This window comes from Tenebrio molitor, chromosome 7, assembly GCF_963966145.1.
Source record: "Tenebrio molitor chromosome 7, icTenMoli1.1, whole genome shotgun sequence".
Lineage (NCBI taxonomy): Eukaryota > Metazoa > Arthropoda > Insecta > Coleoptera > Tenebrionidae > Tenebrio > Tenebrio molitor.
Genome location: NC_091052.1, coordinates 5902181 through 5926002, shown reverse-complemented (window position 1 = coordinate 5926002; position 23822 = coordinate 5902181). Strand labels below are relative to the sequence as shown.

Genomic DNA, 23822 nt, shown 5'->3' with positions numbered 1-23822 from the left:
TTAAGTGTACTTCGTAGTAGTTCAAATGTTCAATGCGAAGTGCGTAGAAAAATGCATAAATGTTCAAATATTTGAATTGATGCTGGTAAATTAATATAAACTGTATTTTCCACGTTTAAATTATCATGAGTGAAACGACTCGCAAACGAGTAACTGTGAAACCTAAACGTCCTAACCTGCTTTTTGAGCAATGGTTGACTGAATGGAGAGACAAAGCAAAACAGAATGAATCCAAAATGCAGTTTTGCTTTTCATTGGCCTTAAAGTCTTTGAAAAAATATCCCTTACCTCTAGAAACGGGAAAAGACTGTAAAATTTTAAATGGATTTGGGGAGAAACTGTGCAAGATGTTAGATGATAAGTTGATGCAGTATAAAGCAACAAATGGAAGTTTCAATTCTAATATAGTTGAATCACCTATTGAAACGAAAATTAAAAAAACTAAGGTAAATCCACAACAAGGTCATTCAAAAGAGTATATTCCTCAATATAGATCAGGGGCATTTGCAATATTAGTTACATTATATGAAAAAAATCATGAACAGGGTTTTGCAAGTTATTTAACAAAGAATGAAATAATTGCAAATGGACAACATTTGTGTAATGTGTCATTTACAAAACCAGAAGTTACCACAAGATATACAGCATGGTCAGCAATGAAATCTTTATTAGAAAAAAAATTAGTAACAAAACAAGGAAATCCAGCTAGATTCAGTTTAACTGATGAAGGAGCTGTTCTAGGGGATAAACTGTACATTCAACTAAAAATTGAAGAATTCCAAAAACAGGAAAATGAAGAAAAACCATCATGCTCAAATGTTTTAAGTATTGAAAAAACAGTCAATAGTGTACAAGAAGCTGCCAGCAGTTTGCAAAACAACATAAATAATATACAATCCTTAGATATTCCAATTGTCCCCAAAAAAACTAATTCTGTTTCACACAAAACATCAACAAATTCAAGTCAAAGCAGCATTAATAATGAAGCTGTTATATTAGCACCAAATTCTTTTGAAATAATTCTTTTAGTAGATACTCAAGAAGTGAGTGGGTAATGTGGGCATTTTAGTTGTTTTTTTTTTATATAAAGACCAGTTATTGATTTCTAGGAATAGAAACAGTGAAGATGATCCAACACTGGTAGAACTAAAAAAAAATAATGTTCAGCATGAAGTCAGAAACTTAAAAGTGGGAGATTATGTATGGATTTGTCGTGATAATACTTCTAAAGTTGAGCTAGTTTTGCCATATATTATTGAAAGAAAAAGAATGGATGATTTTGGCAAAAGTATTAAGGATGATAGATTTCATGAACAAAAATTTAGATTAAAGCAATGTGGTCTTCAAAAGTTAATTTATTTAATTGAAAGTTATGGGAGGAATGAACATGTAGGTCTTCCTATTACTACATTGTATCAAGCAGCTACAAATACTCTTATTCAAGATGGCTTTATTGTGAAATTTACAGAGACTGGAAAAGCAACTTATGAATATTTAGTCTGCCTAACGAATTTTATTATAAATTTGTTCAAGGTGGAGGTTTTTTCTGTTTTTTTTTTCTTAATTTTTCAAATAAATAATTTTAGAATAAAACTTTGGTAAGTTGCCAAAAAGAAGATTTGCCAGAATTAGCCGTAGATGATGATTTAATTCCATTGATGCACTTTCAAGATTTTAACAAAAGCTCCTCAAAAATCAGGGTAAGGTATTTATTTTTGTTAAAACTATATTTATTAGATATTTGTTCTTGCAGCATTTTAAAGTCAAAGAAATGTTTATAAAGCATCTTTTGCAAATTAAAGGAATGTCTGTGGATAAGGCTCTGGCAATTGTAGAAAAATATCAAACTCCTAAACTTCTGAAATTAAGCTATAGTGAAATGAATGAAGCTCAAGGGGAAAAACTGCTCTCCAATATTCAGTATGGAACATTAAGAAAGAATGTGGGTCCAGTTTTGAGTAGAATTGTTTTCCAAATATTTTGTAAAGACTTATATTAATACATTTTAAAATAAATTTAATTTTAAAATTTAGCGCTGTTCGTGATTGGCAGCTCTGATAAAGCAAAAGTCACTAATTCTATTTATCTCCAAAAAGTCGATAACTTAACCTCAAAAAATTGTAGTACTTCCAACGCAGTATTGTAATTTTATATTTACAAACATTGATAATTAAGTAAAAATGGATGCAAGAGTGAATGATTTTCTTAATGAAATTAACGAAATTGCCCCCTTAAGTGAAAACAAAGAAGAAAGCGGCAAGTTTTTAATCTTTTTACCCAAGAAAATTTTATATTCATTCTAATTTTACCTTATAGTTTGGGAGAAATGTTATGATGAAGACAGTGGATATTACTATTATTGGAATACTAACACTAATGAAGTAACGTGGGACATGCCTTCTGAGTATAGAGCATATAATAAAACAAAAACAAAGAAATCTTGTAACCTTTACATACCTCCAAGAACAGCACCTTTATTTCCTAGTACAAGTAGTTTATTACCGCCAGTTTCAGACGCCATAAAAATATATAAAATTGGAGAGTGTACAGATACTGTTGCTGGTGGTCCCCCTAAAGAAAGTAAAACTGTTAAAAAAGAAGTTGTACATAGTCCAAAGGAAGAAAAGAAAAAAGTAAACAGTAAGCCTTTTAGGAGAAGGAGTGATTCAGATGATGAGTAGGTTTTTTATAATTTTAATTGACTTGTGTCAAAAATTTGCATTTGCAGAAAAATTATTCTAATTTCATCTTATGGTGGTGAGAGTGAGTCAGAAGAAGAGAACCTACCAAAAGAGGATGCACAGGTTAGCACTAAGCAATATTTTATTTGCTTTGTTTTGTGTCATTTGTTGATTGTTTTCCACCATTTTTTGTTTAACTTTTTAAAATAATTTTATTTTAAAAGCTGTAATCGCATTTTGAATATCAACACATACATGTATGATGAAAAATCTGTTAGATGCAGCAGTATTGTTGCAAATGATCATAAAGTTTTCAATCTGACTTATCAAATATAATTTAGCCTTTGATGAATTACTGCTAGAGTTCTCCTTAGCAAGTTGAGAATTCGCAGTTTCTGAGGCTTTCTTTCCGAAAAATTAATTTTGTGTAACATTAATAAAATCATTGAAGGAAATCGATTCAAATAAACCACTCCAGTCGTCAACTCCGAATTCTGAAGACGAAGACGACGTCGACATTATATCAAAAATTCAAAAAAAAGCGTGTGAATTAAAACAGCTCGGAGGAGAATTGCCATCTGAGGTGAAACAAATTGTCAATAAAACAAAACTTGAAACCGCCATTTTGAAAAAACCTGAAGCCAAAGAAATATCAGGTTTCTCCCTTGTTGCCGGTTACAGCGACTCCGAAGAAGAACCGGAGGTGGAAGCGCCGAAACAAAATTTCTTGTTAGCGCCGCCACCTCATGAAAATAAAATTTCTCATAGTACCCTTTTCCCGGTGACTAAACCCATCGACGTTAAAGATTTTGGGGCGTCCCCGAAGATAACCGAGGGAGACGAAGGTTTTGATTCGAAAGCTTTTCAGCGTAAACGTCGCATCGGAGTAGCTTTAGTCAATACAGGAAAGAAATCGAAAATAGATGACGAAAACGAACGCAAAGGATTGGGATTTTCGAATGATAGTAACAGCGGTGACAATGTTATTAGCGGTGGAGGGAGTACCTATCCTGGATTTAAGTGTGGGGGTGTTATGTTTGTCAAAAGCGACGTTTTGAATCCCACGCCGGTTTCGACAAATGCCGGAGAAAATTTCGGGGAAAAACCGGAGAAGGTCCTGAGGGAAATTGAAGATACGTACAAAACGCTCAAGGAAAAATTAGGTTTCTTGAGCGAAGGACGAGAAGAGGTCTCTCCAGTACAAGTGATGCTCATTCAAATTGAGGTCTGAAGTGAATTAAAAGTTGAATGAAAATGATCTGATAGAAATTTTGTACTTTTTAGACTCTCTACACGGCCCTAAAATCTGGAGATTTAAAACAGAGTTACTTAAGAAAGTGGCTAGACGAAACGTGTTCAGATCTGGTGAAATTGGAAAAAGAAACCACGCCGGAAGGTTGGCTTCTGCAATGGGATAGGTACGAAATGTGTTATTTGTTAATTATAGTCCGAATTTTCGTCAACTTTTTATTACCCTGCGATTATCCCCTTCACCCTATCAGTCCCTTTTTGTTTCTCGTTTTTATTCGCCGCAGCTATTCTTCAAGATACCAACATTTTTACAGGTAAGAAATATTTTCTTTTTTATCGTTTAGATTAATTTTGATTAATACAGAAGCAGATCTTGTGCAAAAATGTATTGCGTAAAGATAATTTAGTTTTGCGATTTTTATTTATTGACTTAAAATCGAAGATGAAGTTATTCCGTACATATTTAACATCAGTGTTGAAGCTTTTTGAATGTAGTTAAAAAAATCCATTCAGGTTTGTAGATTTACATTCACGTAACAACCTAATTAGTAATTGTTTAGTATTTTATCGTCTTTCTTGTATTTTTATTAATCTTTTTCTGTATGTGTAGGACGAGAAGAACGATGCCGGCTTCAACGCACGTTTGGGGAGTGAAGAGGATTCTTTTCTTAAATTTTTATATATAACATTTATAAAAGTATTTTTTAAAGCGTGACAGGTATAGTATATGCAGGAAATAAACAAAAATTACGAAAAAACACTGCATTTTCCACTTATCAAAGATTACTAGAGGCAAGTTTCATCAATGACTCAATGAAATAACAGTGACATTTTGGTGAAGCCAGTCTCAAGACTTTTCTGGCGCCAAATTCAAACGTGTGCATTGCGTAATTCCCAATTACGCGCACATGAAAAATATTTTTTGACGAGTCTTAACTGTTTTCTGTGAGGTCGATTTGATGGTGTTTTAGGTCGCATAAGCGCTATTATTATCAGAACGCGGCGACGGGAGAAAGTCAGTGGGAGTATCCCCAAGCGGATGTTACGGTATGTGATGAGGCCATGGATATTTGCACTACTCCTCCTCCCAATGGAGCGGAGCCTACAATTCACATGTCACCTCCATTACCTCCAAACATTGCTAGCCCCAGTCCTCCCCCTCCTCCTACAATCAGTGATTGTAAGTCCAGCAATAATAAAAAGAAATGTGGTAAGGCGTTAATGAAAGGAGTCAAAGTTGGTTTGTAAACTTGACGTTGTAGATATTCCTCTGCCTCCAGAACCTAAAGAAGCAACCGCCGTGTTGAACGTGAGAACAGATAGATACGATAGTAACGGTGAACCTCTTCCGCCGGGTGTCGACGCCCTGGATGTGGCGGCGAAAGCGAAGGTTTGATTAGAGTCGATCAACATAATAGTTATTATGCAACAAGTGCAAAAAGTGAATGATTATTGCACGCGACGTGAAAATTGTCGCAAGAGCGATAACACTTTTTGCACGTGTTGCATACAACATTTTTTCTACGATCGAGCAAAAAAACGAGACAAAAACAACGATGAACAACAGTTCAGTCCTGTGCGTCGTGTGTGAAAAATGCAATAAACACTCACTTTTTGCACGATCGTAGACAAACTGTTGACAGATGCGTGCAATAAAGACTTTATTGCACTAGTGCAATTTAAAGGCACTTTTTCCACCAAAAACAATGCAATTAACTCACTTTTTGCACGATCGTAGAAAAAACAATTTACTTGAGAATAATTTTAGGAGAATGTCAAAGGTGACATGACTGACGTTTTGAACTCGTTTTATTCCGATATTGCTGCAATTGAAACCAGCAATTCACCACCAATTCCCAACGTTAACGAAGATGCCAAATTAGAAACTACCACAGACAACGTTCTGGAACCGTCAAAAAAAAAGAAGAAGACAAAAGTAACTAATCTTATTTAACAAATTGCTAACAGTTAATGATTTTTTTTTCAGGTGAAATTGACACAAGGGATAGCCATGAAAAAGAAAGGCGTTTCAAAACTAGTAGAAAAATGGAAAAATGTACAACTATCTTATAATGACTGAAAAATAAAGATTAGTAACCTTTATCGTATTTGTGGTCCATTTTTATTTATTGCTAAATTTTGTTACCACTGGAGCGGTCGAACCCATCTTCGGGGCCGGTGTCAATTGGGGCGGACCGAAGCCTCTTCCACGCCGGAGTGACTCTGGAAAGAACCGGTTGGGTATCGTCTCTCGATGCACGGGGTCTCGAAGAAGAGCATCGTTTTTTTGTCCAGCTCGGTTTTTACGGAGCCGCAGTCTTTTTTGTAGAGGGAGAGGAGAGAACGAAACGTACAAGTTTGAAGCGTTAACGAAAGTGGAAGAGTCGCGGCCGGCGTCGACTATTTATAGAAAAGTTGGGAGCAAGCGCGGCGCGAGCGAAGCCCTCTCATTGGTTGGCCAATGAGAGAACAGAGGGAACAGAGTGAGAGTACCCAGAACGAAACCGTGACGCAAACATCGCCCGGTGACAACTTTTAAAATTTTTACATAAAACGCAAAAACTAGAGCGCTTTGTTACAAAACAAAATTGAATTTCCAAAAAGTTTTTATTCTTATAAAACGTACATCTTAAAATTACGCAACCAAAGCTGAGGCTGTGCTAGACTCGTATTTCCAATTGGGCGCCAATACGCTCTTGGTCTTGTAATATCTTGCCAAACGATGTATACGCGATTCCACCAGAATCAACCTGAATTTGCTATCCTTGTCCTTACGGTTGCGTTCCAAATGTTTACGAATAGCGACAGCTTTTTTGATCAGATAGTACAAATCTTCTGGTAGATCAGGGGCAAGCCCCATAGCTTTCATGATGCGCAAAATTTTGTTACCAGTCACAAATCTGACTTGAGCAACGCCATGAGAATCCCTCAGAGTCACACCTACAAAAGAACGCAGCTTAAAATGAGTTGATTTAAGACAGTAGGTCATTATTTACCGATTTGAGATGGAGTCAAACCCTTTTTACCCAACTTGAAAATGTAATCTTTTACTTCATCAGGAGTGACCTTAAGCCATGTTGGAACGCTGCGTCTATAGGGTAACGCCGACTGGGCGATACCCTTTCTGAAAACGATCAAAATATGAGTGAACACGCCACGCGGTATTCTAACCTCAAAAATTAAACTTCTGACACGAAATTCGTTCGCATATGTGTTAAAATAAATTGCCTGCAACAAATATTCGTTACAATTTGTAATTACTTACCCAGGAGCGTGCATTCGACCCATTTTTAATCAAATATTAGCAATTCAACCTGCGTTCTTGCTACGGAAAACGAAAAGAGATCAAAAAGACTTTTATGAGTTGCTACGAATTGTCAAACTGCGCATGACCGTGGCTACGATTTGACGTTGCAAAGTTGGCACTAGTGCACTACAAATGTCAAATAATTGTAAGATAACGGAAAATACAAACATAAAATATACATTTTCTGGTCGGTGTGGAGTAATTAACTGTATTTAATGTACGGCATAGTATTGTACAGATAATAATAATTTTTAATTATTTCGCTAACTTCATTCGGTACTGGTGCTACGTTGTTAATGGCTACAGCGTAGCGCAGGGTGCTACGAAGTTTTGCTTTTATGTAGTAAACTGTCATGAGAAATCTTGTTTGTTATGAATAATAATCAAATAAACCGATTTTTGCTTTAACAAATCAATTCTTAAGTTTAATATTGTAAAATCTGTGAGTAATTAATCGCAGTTGGCACTAGCTGATTCATTACGAGCTTATTATGATTTTTCTCCAACTGAACCTGCAAAATGAGTGATGACAGTGATTTCGGGCCCCGAAACAAACGTAAAAGGAATATTCGCTGTTTAGATGATAGCCCCAACAGTACAAGCAGCTCCGCCAATACTTCTATTGTGACGACTTCAAGACGAAGGTTTAGACGCACACTTGTCGAAGATGATTCTGATTCAGACAGTGGAAGTTCAATTGAAGTCCACCCTAAAAGAAAAATCGTTCCGGTACGTACAAATGAATGCAGAGAACTGTTTCTGAAGTTGAATTTTTTTTTAGAGAGTGGTCAGCGATGCCGATTCGGACAGTTCCGGATCGGTGATAACCCAACGGTCCAAACGTCCCGCCAGAGTGGTCAGTGATTCAGAAAGCTCGGAGGATTCTGATCATGGCTTCGAAGGAAGCTCCAGCAGCCAATGGGAGACAGATTTTTCTGACGCTGAAACTCCCAAACCCACCACTGCCAAAGTACAAGACACTGGAGTTGACTCAGATTCGAGCGACGGCCAATCAGAAAAATGCCCGATCTGTCTCATTTCGTTCAGCAACCAAGAAATCGGTACGCCTGAATCGTGCGACCATATGTTTTGCGTCGAATGCATCCAAGAATGGTCAAAAAATATGAACACCTGTCCTGTAGACAGGCAGGAGTACCGCATTATTCTAGTTAGACGTAATATCAACGGAAGCATTTATAAACAAATTCCGATTCAACCGCCCAACCCTCAGAACGAGGTTGACATCGTCGAAGATCCGACGTTTTGCGAGGTTTGCGGCTTGAGCGACAGAGAGGACCGAATGTTGTTATGCGACGGGTGCGATCTTGGATACCATCTAGAGTGTTTAAATCCCCCGTTAATGGAAATACCAGCGGGGGCATGGTTTTGTAATGATTGCACTCCAGAGGACTTAGTAGATCCTGAAATAGAACTGCATGAGCTCCAGTTGCTTCTGGATGACGCCCACGAGATGGGGAGGCCTAGAAGCAGTCGCCGGACCGCGTCGTCGAGGTGAATTACACTATTTATTTCATGTTCAAGCTTTAACAAAATATCAAGTCCTATCCTGTACACTTAGTGTTCATTTTTCTGTATGACTTTCGACTTGAAGTTTTGGCAAATAATGTAATAAACATCCAGGCTTTTTGATTTTCTTTGTTTTCCAACTGCCAAAATCCTTAATCAAAATGAAAACCTTTTTTAACAAAGAAATAAAAACAATTAACTGAAGTACAGATTAATATTTTAAAATCAACAATTTTACAAATGTTAGAAAGCCTGGTCATTTTTTTTATTTAGAAAAAAGTTGAAAATTAATCTGCCTAGAAACTACGCTTAAAAGTTGAGCTTAAGTTAATCTTTTGATTTATTGCACGTTTTATTTTTTTCTGCTTGTACAAGATGCGTTAGAAATTTGGAAAAACTCCTTTAAAAAATTATTTGAAATTTGTGTTTTCACAATACAACAGTTTTTAGTGATATCGCGTTACTAAATACGGAACAACGCAATTTTAACAGAATTCTTCGTTTCACTGTTTTGATTACGTGAGCGATAATTTTTTTAAAACATAAATTGCATTCCGTACTTTTAGCGCACAAAACGTTGAACCTTTCAAACGTTTGTTTAAAAAAAAATCAAGTTACTAGCTCCATCTAGGCAAATTTTAAAGCTTTGGCTCGCCTGTGATACTCACACATTTCCATTTACAGCATTTCTATTTCCAGGTTATTAAATGAACTCATAGTCACAGATTTAATAGAATTTTTACTGATGCTAGAGATAGCGCACAATTTTGAAGAAAATTTCGAATAAAAGTTTTTAAGAAGTCGAACGTGACCAGTTTGTTGAACTTACAATTATTTGTGTAATTTGTGGCAATTTTTTTTCGAATTTATCAAAATAAATTACGGAAATTCCCGAAACCCGTCATTTTTATTTAAGCACGCTTGAACTTTTATCAAAACGCTAGACCGAAAGGAAGACAATAGTAATTTTTAATCGACAGATTAGTGCCTCGGACTCGCCATAGTGAGAGGGTGAGACGCCGGATCGTAAACAACCGAAACGTCAACCAAGCTTCCGCAAGTCCCACGGAACCCCCTCAGTCCGTTTCGAGTACGACGTCGCGTCGTGTGGGAAGACCGAAGAAGAAAAGAAGAAGAAAACCGCGTTACAGAGTGGTGTATCAAGTGGACGAGGCCACCGGCGAGACTGTTGCTGTGAAGAAAAGGGTGAAGCGACGGAAGAAGAAACGACGAAAGAGACCGGTGCAGCCCCCAAAAACTGCCAAGAAGAGACTGGCTTTGCAACTGGGTATGTGTGCCCCAAGACACCCCCAGCAAAGTTTGCCAGATGTGAGGGTACAGCCCCAAGTGAGCAATTTGCAGACGCAGCGTGTACAAGCTGGAATCCCCGCGTTGAGACTGTTCGGGGGGCAAGAGGATTTGGATTTCGTTTGGTCGGAGGACGAGGGGGACGGTTCGGGAGTGCTAGTCAGGAGAGGTGCGAGTCGACGAAGAACGTTGGTCAAAAGCGTGAGCGTCCCGAACTCGGTCTCGAGTAGTACGGATGTGTTGGGGAGCATTTTGGGCGAACAGTCCATGTTTCATTCCAGGAAAACGAAGTTTTCTCTGGGAAAAAACGGAAAATTCACGATGGAAACTTCAAACGATCGAGTGTTGAGAGAGTTGAACAGTTACGACCACTTGGTGAGGCGTACACCGACAACGTATTCTAGTGGTACTAGAAGCGACAGTGTACCCTCGTCTAGCGGTCGCAGAAGCTCGAGTCCTCATCAAAACAATGCGGCGCCAACATCGACGGTCGAAAACACCACAGCAACACACAGTTCCACGGGGGGCAACCAGGAACAGTTCAACAGCCCCCAAGACTACACCCAGACTAATTTGTGTACCATCTACGACGTAAATATGGACGACAAAAGAAATGACAAGAAGAAGCCGGAAAATGCGTCAGAGGACAACACTCCTCGAAGCGGTACTCCAGCGAGCGAATCAGAAATCGATATCTACAGCGACATCGAGACCGTCAGCACCAGTAAAGCCGACGAAGGCGATTTCAAGGCTCCGTCGCCACTTCCGACTACTCCAAATGCCGGAACTGACGACGACAACAACGACAGCGAACCAGACATGGTGATAGACACGGAAAAAACAAATCCCGAACCGGAAGAGAATACTAAAGAGGAAACGACTGTCACGTCAACGGTCGATTCGAACGCTGAAGCTGTTCCCGTTCCACAAGCGGTCACTTCGACTTCCGAGATTCAGTCCCAAGCGATTCAGTCGTCGAACCAACTTTTCGATGACAAAAATGTCGTCGAAAAGAATCACGAGGACGATGAAGACTCGGAAGATGGTTGTCCGAATTTCAGTATTTATTCAAAAGAGAGTATCACGATGGCGAAAAACACGGACATTACTCTGGGACCCGCCGAAGATGACGACCAAACGAACAACCAGGTAGGGGAGATAAGTTCGTCACCGGCTGACAAACCGGTGGAGCAAAATGTAGACAAGACGGAAAAGAAGCCGTCGATGAGCACTGGATTGTACAGCGATTCGGAAGATGAAAGCGTCGTGAAGAGGGGAGTGGAGAACTCGTTTGGAATCACGGACATACGTAACATGACCGAAGACATCAGCGAAGAAGAAAGAAGTTACACTCCGTGTCTCGACGAAAGACCTACAGTTTACCGGGAGGGAATCGAGGGTTTGGATACGGAGATGATTTCAGACGAGGATCGGAACGATTTTGACGAATCTCACGATTTAAAAACGGCGTCCGATGGAGACGCTCTCGAAATCAATGCGAAAGAATCGGAACTTGACTTCACGAGACCTGAAGATTATGAAGAAGGTGAGATCGTCGACAAGTTAAAGAACAAAAAGACAGAAGAGCCTAAAAAAGCGAAAGAGGAAGGTGGGAAGAAATCTGCCAAGAAAAAGGAAGACACTGATAAGGTTGGAAACAAGGAGAACGAGAATCAAAACAGTAACAAAGAATCTACTTTTAAGAAATTGAGCAAGAACAATAAGGAGCGTAATTATCGGGAGAAAGATCGGGAAAGAAGTAAGTCTCGCGAGAAGAGAGACAAGGATAGCAAAAAGGATAAAAAGAAGGAGAAACGGAAGGAAATCGAGCGTTACGATGTTAGAGCTTTGATAGCGGAAAAACCGAGACGGTTGAAAGATAAGTTCGGGAGGGATATTAGACGTAGTGCATCGCGATCGAAAACTCGAACGCCGAGTCCTCCTAGAAGGTCAGCGTCCAGAAGTAGGAGGTCGGCGTCTAATACTCGCCGTTCAGCGTCGAAAACTCGTCGTTCGCCCTCGAAGCGAAGGACCGTTTCGAGGGAAAGAAACAGGAAGAAGAGGCGACGTTCTAAGAATCGAAGATCGTTGTCTCGATCCAAATCGAGATCGGTCGAACGGAGGCGCTCTCGATCGAAAACGAAGAAGCGAAGACGGTCACCTAGTAGAGAAAGAAGGAGGAAATCGCGAGAGAGATCGAAAGGTAAATCCAAGAAGCTCAGAAGTCGCAGCAGACACCGATCGAGATCACCGACTCCGAAACGAACGAAAGAATGGAGCAGGAGACATTCGAGAGAATGGACACCGTCGTTGTCGAGATCGAGGAGTCCCGAACCGAGACATCTGACACCATCGTGGACGCCGCCGAGAATCATGGACAACTCGGTGAAACCGCACAATTTGACCGTGATCCTGACGAACGACGCCAACAAAAAGAAGAAAGAGAAGAAAAGAAAGACCGAAAAGAAGGTTAAAGAGAACGACAGGACGAAGAAGAGGAAACGAAACGAGAGGACGCCACCACCATCGAAAGAAGTTTTTGCGTCCGGGGATAATATCCTAGTTAGCGTGAGTTTCAACAAAGACAACGAAACGAGGGACGTATCTACTAAGAAAAAGAGAGAGGTGGAAGAGACCGCTAATAAAAAACCGAAGAAAGACAAAATCAAGAAGAATAAAAAGCGAAATAGAGACTTGACGGGAGTCAAACCTGTCGCTATAATAGATTTGGAGAGGTCGCCTTTTAAAGAGCTGACACCGTCTCCTAAAGATGTGATCGTGTTGAGCGACAGCGACAACGAGGAAGCTCGAAGTATGCAGAAAGGAATCTGCGACTCGTCTCAGCAGGTGGGGAGTCCTGAAAGATGCGTCAACAGTTATTCGACCGGTCCTAAAACGCCCCCAGAGCCTCAGGTGAAATTTACGCTGACTTCGAAGCAGACGCAAATGAGAGCGATCACAAACCCGCTTCACGAACCTGACGACATCGAGCCGGAGGGTGACACTCAGGAGGTGGTCGACGGGCCGCACAAGGGTCCGAACACTCCCCCGGAGCCGCCAAACTCACCTCCCAGTTCTCCGGACGCTTACGATCCTTTCGAACCGACAAAGTCCAGATCGCCGACGCCCGAACCCATACAAACAACGCAGTCCAACAGCACGTTGAACATGGACGATAACAGGGACGAGAGCAACACGGAGACTCGGACCGGAATAATCGAAATGGAAAAATCGGGCAACTCGATCGGCCAGACCCCCGACGCTCTGAAGTCGCACACACCACCGTTGGCGGACGTCCAACCGGCGGATTCGCAGAGCAGCATCCAAGTCACACCCGAGTCCAGCTTGGGGAAATCACCGGAGCGCTCCGCCAACACGACCGTGCAGACGCAAACCGTAACCGCGTCGAAACCCGTAGCTCAAACCATTCCGTTTTCGTCGTCCGTACCTACCTCGATGACGTCGACGCCGGTCAACTCGAGTTTAGCCCCGCCGAGGATCAACATACTAAACACGACGATCATAACGCCCCCCCACGTCGTCGCCTCGTCTATTCCGCAAAGGATCGTCCTGCCGAACGCGGTCAAGTCGAGTCCGGTGAAGATCTCGCCCACGAAACCGGCCATCAAGTCGACGCCGATCAAGCCGATGCCCTCCAAGGGGGCGAGGAAATCCAACAGCCGGAATCAGAACGGAAGCGACACCGTCGAGGCGAATTTGAGTTTCGACTCGCCGTACTCGCCAGGTTCCAGTGACTACGAGGATTTGTTCGAGCCGCCGGTGGAGACGGCGCCGAAGGCGGCGTCCAAGCCACCCAACAAAGTCGCGAAGTCACCAGCGAAGATACAAAACGCGTTCGACGCCCTCTTCGGGACTTCGCCGTTCAACAAAATCAAAGCCAAACAGGATAATAAGCCGCCGAGTAAATTCAATAAAAAACCACAAACTGTCTCTGGTAAAGGTAAGGCGGGGAACCGTTAAGGATTTTTGTAAGCATGTTGTTGTAGGTACAAAACAAGTGGGAGTTAAGCTGGATGAGGATAATTTGAAGATCTTGGACGAGTTGCCGAATTCTGCAGTCGAAATGCAAGTCAAGGATAAGGTACGGCGTAATAGTGGTGTAATAATGGTGTAAACAAATTTTATTTTCAGTTCTTGAAAAAACTTAACCGACAAGAAAGAGTAGTCGAAGAAGTTAAGCTGGTTCTCAAGCCGCATTACAATAAGAAACACATCAACAAAGAAGAATACAAAGACATACTGCGACGTGCTGTTCCTAAGGTATTGTGAGAATCGCAGCAATTCGTTTGACTCTGATTTGTGGTTTTGCAGATTTGTCACAATAAGTCGGGCGAGATCAACCCAACAAAAATCAAGAATCTTATTGAAGCTTACGTTAAAAAAGTGAGACACAGTAAAAAGGTGACCTCCAGCAGTAGCTCTGTCAATCCGCAAAAAGCTTAACGTTTAACGACTATTTTAATTTAATATTTGTGTACATATTATTTGAATTTAGAGACTCGTAAGGTTATTTTTTAAGAATTACAGTAGCAGATATTTTATTTATGTGACCCACTTCAAATGAATTTTGTGGACTTTTAAATGTATTGACCTTTTTAGTAAATATACTTCTGTATATTTCAATTAGTACGTGACTTACTTTTGTACCCAAAGTTCAAGTAAAAGTGAAAATTGTATTAACTGCAACAAACTTTATTGAGATGTATCTACAAGTCATCGAGCTAACACAAAAAAAACTATCACTACCATTAATCTTTGGAAATTATAAAAAAAGATACGATTAGGCGGCAACGGCAAAGCCAACTCTGTTATTTCCTAAATCAAATTCAGTGTAATATTTTCCAATGAATACATCCCCCAAAATCCACAGAGGTCCGTTTGGTGGGGGAATATCAATTCCCATAAATCCGGACAAGCAAATAGTTTTACCCATTTGCGACACCTGTAATTTATTTTAAAATTCGCCTCTCTCACCCCCTAAACTTGCTTACCCTCAACACGTAATCTTTGCCTTCCAGAGTGAAATTGTTTCCGCCTAGATTGAAGTCGATCACGGGAAGTTTGGGAATCAGATTGCAGTCGACCATATACTCGCCGCCCACGATGGGTGTAGCCCCGATGGCCTTGTTGATGCCCTGAACTTCACTGACGGGCCCCGCGATCAAACTGGTACCGGTGTCGGCTATGGCTTCGCATCCGTTCGCGCAGAACGTGTTTTTCCCTACTGTCAAACTGTCCATCTTGAACTGCCAGTACGCCTGTCGGTCCACGGGCAGATAAGTGAAGTCTCCTTTGTAATGCGCCGGATCCGAACCGCCCAAGATGATTTCGCCGCCTTGTGCTGCACTAGGGTCTCTGCACATTTTTCGTTTTAGTTTTTACTTTTACGAAAACGTTCAGACTGACCTGTTCAGATAGAAGGAAAATACGGGTTGCGCAACCAGGTTTTGCTGGAGCATGCTGTAAAAAACGGGAGTGACGCCATCCACGGAAATGCGGCTGTAGGCCATTCCCAAAATGCCGTCGAATTTGGCAGCAACGAAGGCCAATCCGGGCTCGCTCAACGCTTCGGCGAACGTTTGTTGTTGCACATCTAAACCGCCGACCTAGACGATTCGGACAATTACACATTTCGAAAAAACTCAAATTCTCAATAATAAAATAATTACATATCTGTATTTTACGTAACTTGGCTTGTTATACATATTTATCAAAAAAAATTTTACTTCCTATCCTCGATTCAAAAAAAGTTCATCCACGTAATCGCACCAAATATGTATGTTGAACTGGGTGTTCAAGTGCTTGTCAAAAATTTACATTTTTTCATTCTGTGATTGGCATTATCGCTTGTTAAAATAACGACATGTCCGACTCTCTCCGTTAAAGCTATTAAACTTTTTACCACTATCAGCACTATATGACATTCTATTATAATTGAATGTATTCTTGTCTATTAGTTACATTTAAATTTAACTGGTAACGTTCCTGATTATTATTTAACAAAATTACGGAAATTATGATTAATGCACACTGTACGAAGTACAATACACAGATAAAAACATAAAGAGGAAACCACTAATCAAGAAAATAATAGTCATTAACACAATATGTACAGAATTTAAGAATTTTGTTTGTCTGATATCACTTCCTCAATGACTATGTTATCACATTCTTTTATTTAAAATAAATAAATTCTAAACAATTATGCCAAAATAACAATAAAAAAATCAAAACATTCCTCGGTTTTTGCGTCTCGGCGTTGTGGTAAATATTTTGAAAAAAATGGCACAAAATATTTTTTCTATAATTGATTCAAAAAATTGAAATTCACGCATAGTTATCTGTGCCTGAAGTGGGTCATTTTCTGACGTGTATTTTTTTGCATTGTTAGTAAGATCGAAACCATAGAAACCATACAAAACAGTGTGTGAAATGCAATTTCACGCATACGACTATTTCTGTTTTTCATTTCACGCACTGTTTTTTATTAGTTACCTAGCAACATGGTCACTGCATTGAAATTTCAGAGTTCCTTCAAAAATTTGAATTTTTTGAATCAATTATAGAAAAAATATTGTTTATATTTCGTGTGCGAAGATGTTTTTGTGCATTCAAAGGCTTATACTGCCTCGACCTTCGTCTCGGCGTAAAAGACCTTTTCATGCACAAAAAACACTCTCTTCGCGCACTTAATATAAAAATAACTATTATGTGCCTATGAAGAAGACATAAGTATAAATGAAGATGTAATTTTTTAGTTACCTACTTTAAAAAATGAAAAGTTGTGTCATCTTTCAGTAGATGTGTGGCAAAGTTTAAATAGCGACATTTAGCTGTGACTATGATCGAATATTGCCAAATTAAAATATTGACTTTCAGATAATCTTATTGGATTTAAAATTTCCTGACCGTACCTTTTATAAAGTAGATATTCGTCGCATCTAAAAGTGAAAATTTGCCGGTAATAAAAAAGATAAACAAAAAGTGCGTTGAAAATTTTAGAGATGGAAAACTTGGAAAGACGTGTATTTAGAGCATAACAACACCACGTTGTTCTGTTGCTTTCACGGCAGAAAAAGAAATGGCTAGAAATGATACGGCAAAAATCGGAACTTTCACATTTGCAAACCCCAAAAAAATTGACGTTACATGAAAGTTTCATTGAAAACTTATTAGACCCTGTTAAAATTGAAATTTGTTTGGATAAATGTTATCTGTTATCGCCAATCCTCAAATTTAATTTCAAATACAGCTGGTACCAGCACAAAATGCAAATATTGAATCAGTTACTTACATTAACGACGTCGGTCGATAGAAACCCACTTAAACTTCCTGAGCCATACTGTATAGCGAAATCAGTGCCGTTTTTCTTGTAGGTCTTTGACTGGGATGAGTCATATTTATTGTGCAACACTGGAAAATTATTTGTATTAATGTCCCTTTCGGATATTTATAAAAACAAATATTTATCTTAGTGACCTGCGATTATCTGTGAACCCGCGTTTTTAAAATATCAACTTACAGCAGGCGATGTTTGTGTAATGGCATTTCTTCGAAGGCACCCATAAATTTGATGATCCTGTGTCAAAGACAACCTTGAACTTCTGTGGGGGGTTCCCGATCGAAATCGGGCCGTAATATTGGGCCTACAACGGAAAATCTTAACAAAACAACCACGCGCGTATTAAATAATTACATCTAGATAATTGGACAGAGGTTCAGGAGTTGGACCTCCATATCTCATACGGACTTGTTGGACATGGGTGCCCACTTCCTGTAAACTGCGCCTCGCCGATTTCACTTTATACAAAGGCACTCTGAAGAAATTTTTCTATTAAAAACGAACGCAATTATTTTTAATTCCATTTACCTGACAAATGCCTGAGTTGTAACGAGCACGCAAAAAATTAAAAATAACAAACTGCAGCGAATCATTGTTTAGAAACAACTGAACCTTTGCTCTGACTTTTGGGAGCTATTTGTATTTATAACTGGTCCCGCGATAATAAAAAGATAACAATGAACCAACAGTTTATCGTGGCGAAATTAATGTGACCGGCAAACTGCGGTATCGACAGGTACCAATACACGGACAGTAAAATTACTAGATTTCCAATCGATGGATGCTGTGATGTTGGCGATCATGTTGCCAGGCCTGTTAATCGGGGAAGGTGGAGAATTTTGAACGAAATCGAGTTCGCTTCGTCACGAAAGTAGAGAAGTTATTACTTATTACCGGAAACTAACTCTTTATTGCCATACCACTAATTAAATACAAACAGTTTGTACCATAGCAGTAAAACTCCAATCCGGAGAACCCTTTACAAAATACTGTTAGTTATCGAATTCACAACATATGTATAACTATGTTCAGAGGAATTTAGTATAAAATCAAAGCAGTATAAAATTAGTAATGTCTGATATGAACACATATTTAGAAACCAGTGTTAGTGAGGTAATGGCAGAGCTGGCTCCTAGAGATTCACCACATTTTACAATAACAAAATTCTTAAATCTTCTAGACACTCAACACGTGCCATAATATCTTACATTAAATTCACAACACAGGACAATTATTATTACTTATATCGAAAAACTATGTAAAAAAAAAAATGTATGTTTTAAGTACACAACTGCACCTCTAAATTGGCACCCACACTCTAACAATTAGATCATTAGAACAGAGCAACATTAAACTTTCCATATTGATGGGAATGTGTTAGTAAATAGTGTGCCAAAAGAAAACTAAAATATAAATGCATTTTTTCTAAAAAATAGTGGTGTCATGTAATATAACATGAAGTGCCATGCTAGGGTGCCAGCGCGCGTTGTTTTTCAAACCCCAGCATTACACAATTATGAAAACTAAATGATTAACTTAAAATTAAATTCGTTTTTTGTATTTTTTTTAAGCTGTCACTTCAGCTTCACCGTTCGATTCTGCTTCGGTGGTCTCGTCGAGCTTGGCTTTCTTTTCGGGAGTCGCCCCCTCAGCTGGGGCATCAGCGGTGGCATCTCCGCCCACGGATTTTCTTTTTATGCTGCACACTTTATCTGCAATTTCAAGCGCACCATGAGAAACATTCTTACCTCGACTCTCGGCCGCAGACCGAACAAGTGTCAACAAACCTGTGTCGTCTTCAGCCGTTTCCTCCTTCCCGTTCTCCTTCTCGACGGGTTCACCGTTTTCCGTGCTCTCCCCGTTTTCGGACTTGGTTTCCTCTTCGGCAGGAGTCGGCTCTTTGGTTTTGGTCTTGTCGACCTCCTCGGCGGTGGTTTGGGCGTCTCTGGTGGACAATTCGTTCGGGATTAGCTTTAGATTCGACGACAGTGCTCAGAAAAGCGCTCAAAAACCGACTTGACGATCCGCTCAACGAACCATGACTGTGAATTTCATACACATGCAATGACCTCCTTGCTGCCTACGCTTTTCAACAGCAACAATCGATTTTTTGCGTTCCAGTGAAAACTTGTCGTTTCCAACGCGAATCTAGAAAGCAGAAAATTTTCACGACGACTCAAAATTAACCTGGTGTGAACGCAAGTTTCTCGACTTGGGTCTATCTTCACAAAAAATTCTCTCCGACATTCTTCTAAACGCCGAGACGACATTCATTCCACTTGTGGCGCCCCGCGCCTTATCAAAAAGCGATTTATTTACACGTTTCGGACTAAAACGTGCTAATGAACTTGTGACCAGTAGAGATCCACCTTCAAGGTCATCGTTCAAGGTCGTGATGACTGAAGAATTTGAGCGGAACATTTCAAAAGGAAAAAAATCATTCAAATTGTTTCCAAACATATTTTTAACTCTCGCATTTTCACCTGAATTTAAACCGAACAAATGTGAAGGTACCTTAACCTCTGATCAGAATAACTGCCAAACTGAATTCCAAATTTTAAACTTATCTGAGAGCGTATTACACATTTTTGTAAAGATCACGAGTTTATCATGGAAATTACTAAAATAAAACACACCTAGAATGTATATTTGTACAAATATTAAATGCTCACGTTTGACAGATGATATTATTTTGACGTTTTAAGATGAATACGGTACGTTCATCTCTGTGATTTTTTTTACATTTTTATGATCGGTACACATTATATGTACGTATCAGCATTATAAAATACCACAATGTTTATCAAACAATGTCGTTAATGTTTACAATATTAGCCATCACTTGTCTTAAAATAAAAACGGCGTTGGGAACGGCGAAGACGTTAGTGACATCTTATTACGAAAAAAAATCAGATAAACCAGCATAATACGTGATTGATTGATTCTTATTTATGTGCGTTATCAATAGATAAATTTATACTACTCCGTTTGAGTATTTACCCACGACAAACTCTATACAGGTAATTTTTTAGGTGTTGCAAAGCGTCTTCGCAGAAAGACACAGAAGATAAACAAAATTTATCTTTGGTGGGTGGGAATTATGCAATATATTTGCTTTTGTCCGACGTAAGGTACAACTAAAGCGCTCGAACTCCACTAAAAGTGCAACACTGTTGTGATTCCCACTGTAATTTTGTATCGATCTGTGATTATTTCAGTACATTTTGTTATTTCCTGTAGAACCCTTTACTTTCAAAATCAATAAATTGAATAAATTTCAAAAGCTAGTCTACCGATTGTTCAGCAGTGTGAATAACGGTCAGAGCCTACTGACACTTCAATCTATATTTAAGTGCTGGATCTAGCCATCTGTCAATAATGGTAATGATCGCTTCCAGGGGGGACGAACGTTTAACCGATCCCCTTCGAAATTGACTCCGCCCAACATAACCGCGGCACGACTGCCGAGGGCTTTCGGTGTTCGTTGGGAGTTTCACGATTAAAAAGAAAATACTTGTTTGTTGACTTGAACGTGTCTTGGTTCGTTTCAGGTGCGCTTTAAAGATGGTCGGAGATTTTCTGTAGCTCACAGAGCACTGTGGCCAAGCGCCTAGCGCGCCACTTTACATTCGGGGGGTCCCGGATCCCGGATTCTAACCCCGGTGCCGCCTGGCCTTCCGCACCCATCCCGAATCTTCCCGTCAGTGTGGCTGAAAAGGCTCAGCAGCCCGCCCCCCTTCGGGGGGAATGAAAGATGTATCCTTTCCTTCTGTAGTTCCAAGTACCAAGTATCCAAGTAGTGTAGTTACGAGTCGTGAGAAGCCGACAGACACTGGTCCGCACTTCCGGGCCACGATTCCACGAAAAAATCTCATTAAAACGAGCGTTTTGTGGCGAATGTGCGGTCAAACGACTTGAATTAACCGGATCAAAAACTTAACGAATCCGAATTTATAATTTAATCAACGGCGTCCTTGATCCAGTGGCGCACGCGATTAGGCGACTCACCCTGTAGATCTAGTTAATTCGGGTCAGCGATTGTTTATTTACGTTTTCGAGGTAGGCGATCAGTCGATAAAACGCACTTAGCAAATCTGAAACGGTCGATTTCGTTGAAAATCTAATGGGAACGGGGTTGATTAGAGAGCACGGTGATAACCGCTTCGATAAGAGTGGAGAAACGGTCGTGATAATGGCGGAAAAAGCGCCAACTCCAGCGAGGAAAGCGCAAGGTGTGTGGCGCCCTTTGGTCGGTGCGAAGGGCGAAAAAGGCGAAAAATCGGTCGAAACGAGCGACCGAGCAGCGTTAACGAACCGGTCACGCCGGAATTACCGGCTTTTCTAACACCTTCCGTTCGCCATTTTGCCGCCAAAACAAAACCATGCCGATTTCGGCATTCGTCAATGAACGAGGCGTAAATCGAAAAAAAACTTGTACTCACTTTTGTTGGGCCGTCTTATCTGCCATGTTTTTGTATTTGTGTGGGGCGATTTGTCCAAAAAAAAACGAGCAAAACTTAAGAGCGTGCACACCAACGTGCGAAATGATAGAGAGAATACAAGACAAAAACGAGGAAAGGAAGCGCGCGAGGGGGCTCTGAGCCCCTGATTGGTCGGACGGCTCAAGGTGAGAGGGATCGGTTACATTCGGTCGAAGTCGGCGTGGAAATTTTTGTACTCCTATGACTAAATTTATTTTATTGCCGTTATAATTTTATTTAAATATAGAACTTGCACAATATTGATCGATACTGACGTTCGGAAAATGGACGCGGGTGCCCCGATTTGCCTCCGGGAGCGTTTCGACAGTTCACAGGGAAAAAACGAGTGCAAGCGTAGCGCCGGCTCAAGGAGGGAACGAAGCGCTTTTTTGAATTTCCTTCTCAAAACATCTGCCGCTCCTACCGGAACGTTTATCTCGATTTTTATCTTCCTGTCGGTTTATTACTTATCTCTAACACGTAATGTTCAAGAAGGAAGCTTCTTTCACCATTGCTGAAAACGCCGAGAACAATACCTCTAATACGGTTTTACTCGGGTTAACGCACTTTGTAAAACCTCGGAATAGGTGGAAGACAATAAAAAAAAGAAGGGGAAAGTGGTCTCAGGAAACAAGCTACATTTTATTGAAATGACCAAGATGAATCGAAAAACTAATAACTGAGAAGTGCATCGTTATATTATGCTAAGTTGTATAGTTGCACGGGAAAGGAAACCAATTAAGTCATCCGTTAACTTAATTTTTCACTTACGAAATAATGAAAGTAACTAACGTGCGCGTTGCTGTTGGTTGCTGCTTTGTAGACAGTCTTGGGTGAATTTAAATTAATTTATTTGTAAATTTTTACATATCTGACGGTTTCTTTGTCCTTGCTTTTATACTATTTCAGGAATTATTTACTTGTCAACTTTTTGACCTCCACATCGATTAATTGTTACATATGCATTTGATATACCTACATCACTCGTACCTATCCATTAAATAAATGAAAGCTACGGCACTGGTGGGTCATGGGTTACGTCGTTGATGAGTTCATCTTGTTTTATACACCAGAAATTACCTAACATATCCAACAAGTGTTTATTTTTCAATTAGAATCCAACTGTGTAAAAAAGATAACGAATTATTTTACATAATATGATGAAAGAATAGATTTTCTATTTTGCATTTTCAATTCTTACTTCTACAACAAAATCTTGAACAATGCATCAAACTAACGCGGCCGCCATTTCTATAAAAAATACTCGGGCGTTATAAGAATAAAAATCTACTCAAACTGTCTTGAAATTATTCGACTATAAGAACAATACCGAAGATTTTCCTAAAGAGAAGTTTCGAAACCGTTTAACTTTTAATTACCATTATATCAAATATCTATAATAAAAAGCAGTGATTATAACAATTAAGTACCTACATAATTACAGAGGTTCATAAACACTTGTAGAACTAAGCATTTAACATGTTCAATGTCCTACTTTCCTCTTCAATTAAAAGTAAACAATTAAAGTAGGTATCAATTAGAACGAAATCATTCTCAAATACTTTTTTTATTTTACACAGTCGTTTTTAAAAACAAATAGGTATACAGTTCTGAACAATTTGAGAGATCTAATTCAACAATTATAAATTACTCAATATGTTAAAAGTATTGCACCAAATATGTATGTGTATTGTAATAACCCAGATATCGCCAGTCTTTCGCCAAAATTGAAACATTCGAATTATCGAAAGAAACCCACGAAATTGAACAAATTGGCCATGGCGTGATCGTCATCGAAGCGGTAAAGCCCCTACATTGTGTGTTTTGTACAAAATGGCGGCAGACTAGCTCGGGATGCAAATCACATGCAAATGGTCAACCTGCGGGGTGGACAAACTTCGAAA

At 39.6% G+C, this 23822-nt stretch overlaps 6 protein-coding genes across 8 annotated transcripts; 3 read left to right on the top strand and 3 right to left on the bottom strand.

Annotated features, from left to right (window-relative positions):
- Window positions 1–11: 11 nt before the first annotated feature.
- On the top strand, window positions 12–2032 carry mus81 (mus81 structure-specific endonuclease subunit). Of its 2 annotated transcripts, XM_069052841.1 has the most exons (4): window positions 12–1051; window positions 1110–1533; window positions 1587–1700; window positions 1754–2032. In XM_069052841.1, exons 1-4 carry the CDS (start codon window positions 126–128, stop codon window positions 1997–1999), a joined length of 1710 nt encoding a protein of 569 aa, XP_068908942.1. In that variant the 5' UTR covers window positions 12–125; the 3' UTR covers window positions 2000–2032. The 2 variants fall into 2 exon arrangements, with proteins under 2 accessions (XP_068908942.1, XP_068908943.1); XM_069052842.1 differs by lacking the exons at window positions 1587–1700; window positions 1754–2032 and having other exon boundaries at window positions 1096–1235.
- Window positions 2033–2072: 40 nt separating this feature from the next.
- Window positions 2073–6040, top strand: LOC138134511 (formin-binding protein 4-like). The gene is made up of 9 exons (XM_069052823.1): window positions 2073–2256; window positions 2317–2677; window positions 2729–2804; window positions 3133–3906; window positions 3966–4099; window positions 4904–5142; window positions 5195–5322; window positions 5701–5868; window positions 5920–6040. Exons 1-9 carry the CDS (start codon window positions 2181–2183, stop codon window positions 6010–6012), a joined length of 2049 nt encoding a protein of 682 aa, XP_068908924.1. The 5' UTR covers window positions 2073–2180; the 3' UTR covers window positions 6013–6040.
- Window positions 6041–6520: 480 nt separating this feature from the next.
- RpS13 (ribosomal protein S13) lies at window positions 6521–7358 on the bottom strand. The gene is made up of 3 exons (XM_069052865.1): window positions 7198–7358; window positions 6929–7056; window positions 6521–6872 (listed from the first exon to the last, which is right to left on the bottom strand). Exons 1-3 carry the CDS (start codon window positions 7218–7220, stop codon window positions 6568–6570), a joined length of 456 nt encoding a protein of 151 aa, XP_068908966.1. The 5' UTR covers window positions 7221–7358; the 3' UTR covers window positions 6521–6567.
- Window positions 7359–7507: 149 nt separating this feature from the next.
- Window positions 7508–14718, top strand: LOC138134500 (PHD and RING finger domain-containing protein 1). 2 transcript variants are annotated; one of them, XM_069052805.1, is made up of 6 exons: window positions 7508–7968; window positions 8021–8751; window positions 9747–14029; window positions 14082–14176; window positions 14227–14355; window positions 14407–14718. In XM_069052805.1, the coding sequence occupies exons 1-6, from the start codon at window positions 7759–7761 to the stop codon at window positions 14536–14538; spliced, it is 5580 nt and encodes a 1859-aa protein (XP_068908906.1). In that variant the 5' UTR covers window positions 7508–7758; the 3' UTR covers window positions 14539–14718. The 2 variants fall into 2 exon arrangements, with proteins under 2 accessions (XP_068908906.1, XP_068908905.1); XM_069052804.1 differs by having other exon boundaries at window positions 9747–14035.
- Window positions 14719–14766: 48 nt separating this feature from the next.
- On the bottom strand, window positions 14767–18164 carry LOC138134525 (lysosomal aspartic protease-like). Its single transcript, XM_069052854.1, has 7 exons — window positions 17966–18164; window positions 17792–17912; window positions 17618–17741; window positions 17390–17508; window positions 15502–15701; window positions 15087–15450; window positions 14767–15037 (listed from the first exon to the last, which is right to left on the bottom strand). The coding sequence occupies exons 1-7, from the start codon at window positions 18028–18030 to the stop codon at window positions 14876–14878; spliced, it is 1155 nt and encodes a 384-aa protein (XP_068908955.1). The 5' UTR covers window positions 18031–18164; the 3' UTR covers window positions 14767–14875.
- A 153-nt stretch (window positions 18165–18317) lies between these two features.
- Df31 (Decondensation factor 31) lies at window positions 18318–22039 on the bottom strand. The gene is made up of 3 exons (XM_069052868.1): window positions 21880–22039; window positions 19225–19382; window positions 18318–19149 (listed from the first exon to the last, which is right to left on the bottom strand). The coding sequence occupies exons 1-3, from the start codon at window positions 21903–21905 to the stop codon at window positions 19004–19006; spliced, it is 330 nt and encodes a 109-aa protein (XP_068908969.1). The 5' UTR covers window positions 21906–22039; the 3' UTR covers window positions 18318–19003.
- Between the last annotated feature and the right edge of the window lie 1783 nt (window positions 22040–23822).

What these genes read in the sequence shown, in the direction of transcription:
- mus81 (XM_069052841.1), top strand. Translation starts at nt 126, where the DNA reads ATGAGTGAAACGACTCGCAAACGAGTAACTGTGAAACCTAAACGTCCT. An exon ending in GATACTCAAGAAGTGAGTGG is followed by an intron (nt 1,052 to 1,109) that starts GTAATGTGGGCA and finishes ATTGATTTCTAG; the next exon opens with GAATAGAAACAGTGAAGATG. An exon ending in TTATTATAAATTTGTTCAAG is followed by an intron (nt 1,534 to 1,586) that starts GTGGAGGTTTTT and finishes AAATAATTTTAG; the next exon opens with AATAAAACTTTGGTAAGTTG.
- LOC138134511 (XM_069052823.1), top strand. Translation starts at nt 2,181, where the DNA reads ATGGATGCAAGAGTGAATGATTTTCTTAATGAAATTAACGAAATTGCC. An exon ending in AGGAGTGATTCAGATGATGA is followed by an intron (nt 2,678 to 2,728) that starts GTAGGTTTTTTA and finishes TTGCATTTGCAG; the next exon opens with AAAAATTATTCTAATTTCAT. An exon ending in TGGCTTCTGCAATGGGATAG is followed by an intron (nt 4,100 to 4,903) that starts GTACGAAATGTG and finishes ATGGTGTTTTAG; the next exon opens with GTCGCATAAGCGCTATTATT.
- RpS13 (XM_069052865.1), bottom strand. Translation starts at nt 7,220, where the DNA reads ATGGGTCGAATGCACGCTCCTGG. An exon ending in GGTCGAATGCACGCTCCTGG is followed by an intron (nt 7,057 to 7,197) that starts GTAAGTAATTAC and finishes GATCGTTTTCAG; the next exon opens with AAAGGGTATCGCCCAGTCGG. An exon ending in TTTGACTCCATCTCAAATCG is followed by an intron (nt 6,873 to 6,928) that starts GTAAATAATGAC and finishes GTTCTTTTGTAG; the next exon opens with GTGTGACTCTGAGGGATTCT.
- LOC138134500 (XM_069052804.1), top strand. Translation starts at nt 7,759, where the DNA reads ATGAGTGATGACAGTGATTTCGGGCCCCGAAACAAACGTAAAAGGAAT. An exon ending in ACAAACTGTCTCTGGTAAAG is followed by an intron (nt 14,036 to 14,081) that starts GTAAGGCGGGGA and finishes ATGTTGTTGTAG; the next exon opens with GTACAAAACAAGTGGGAGTT. An exon ending in TGCGACGTGCTGTTCCTAAG is followed by an intron (nt 14,356 to 14,406) that starts GTATTGTGAGAA and finishes GTGGTTTTGCAG; the next exon opens with ATTTGTCACAATAAGTCGGG.
- LOC138134525 (XM_069052854.1), bottom strand. Translation starts at nt 18,030, where the DNA reads ATGATTCGCTGCAGTTTGTTATTTTTAATTTTTTGCGTGCTCGTTACA. An exon ending in TTACACAAACATCGCCTGCT is followed by an intron (nt 17,509 to 17,617) that starts GTAAGTTGATAT and finishes ATAATTTTCCAG; the next exon opens with TGTTGCACAATAAATATGAC. An exon ending in TTTTCCTTCTATCTGAACAG is followed by an intron (nt 15,451 to 15,501) that starts GTCAGTCTGAAC and finishes AAAAATGTGCAG; the next exon opens with AGACCCTAGTGCAGCACAAG.
- Df31 (XM_069052868.1), bottom strand. Translation starts at nt 21,905, where the DNA reads ATGGCAGATAAGACGGCCCAACAAAA. An exon ending in GATAAGACGGCCCAACAAAA is followed by an intron (nt 19,383 to 21,879) that starts GTGAGTACAAGT and finishes ATTGTCCACCAG; the next exon opens with AGACGCCCAAACCACCGCCG. An exon ending in AACGGCTGAAGACGACACAG is followed by an intron (nt 19,150 to 19,224) that starts GTTTGTTGACAC and finishes TTGAAATTGCAG; the next exon opens with ATAAAGTGTGCAGCATAAAA.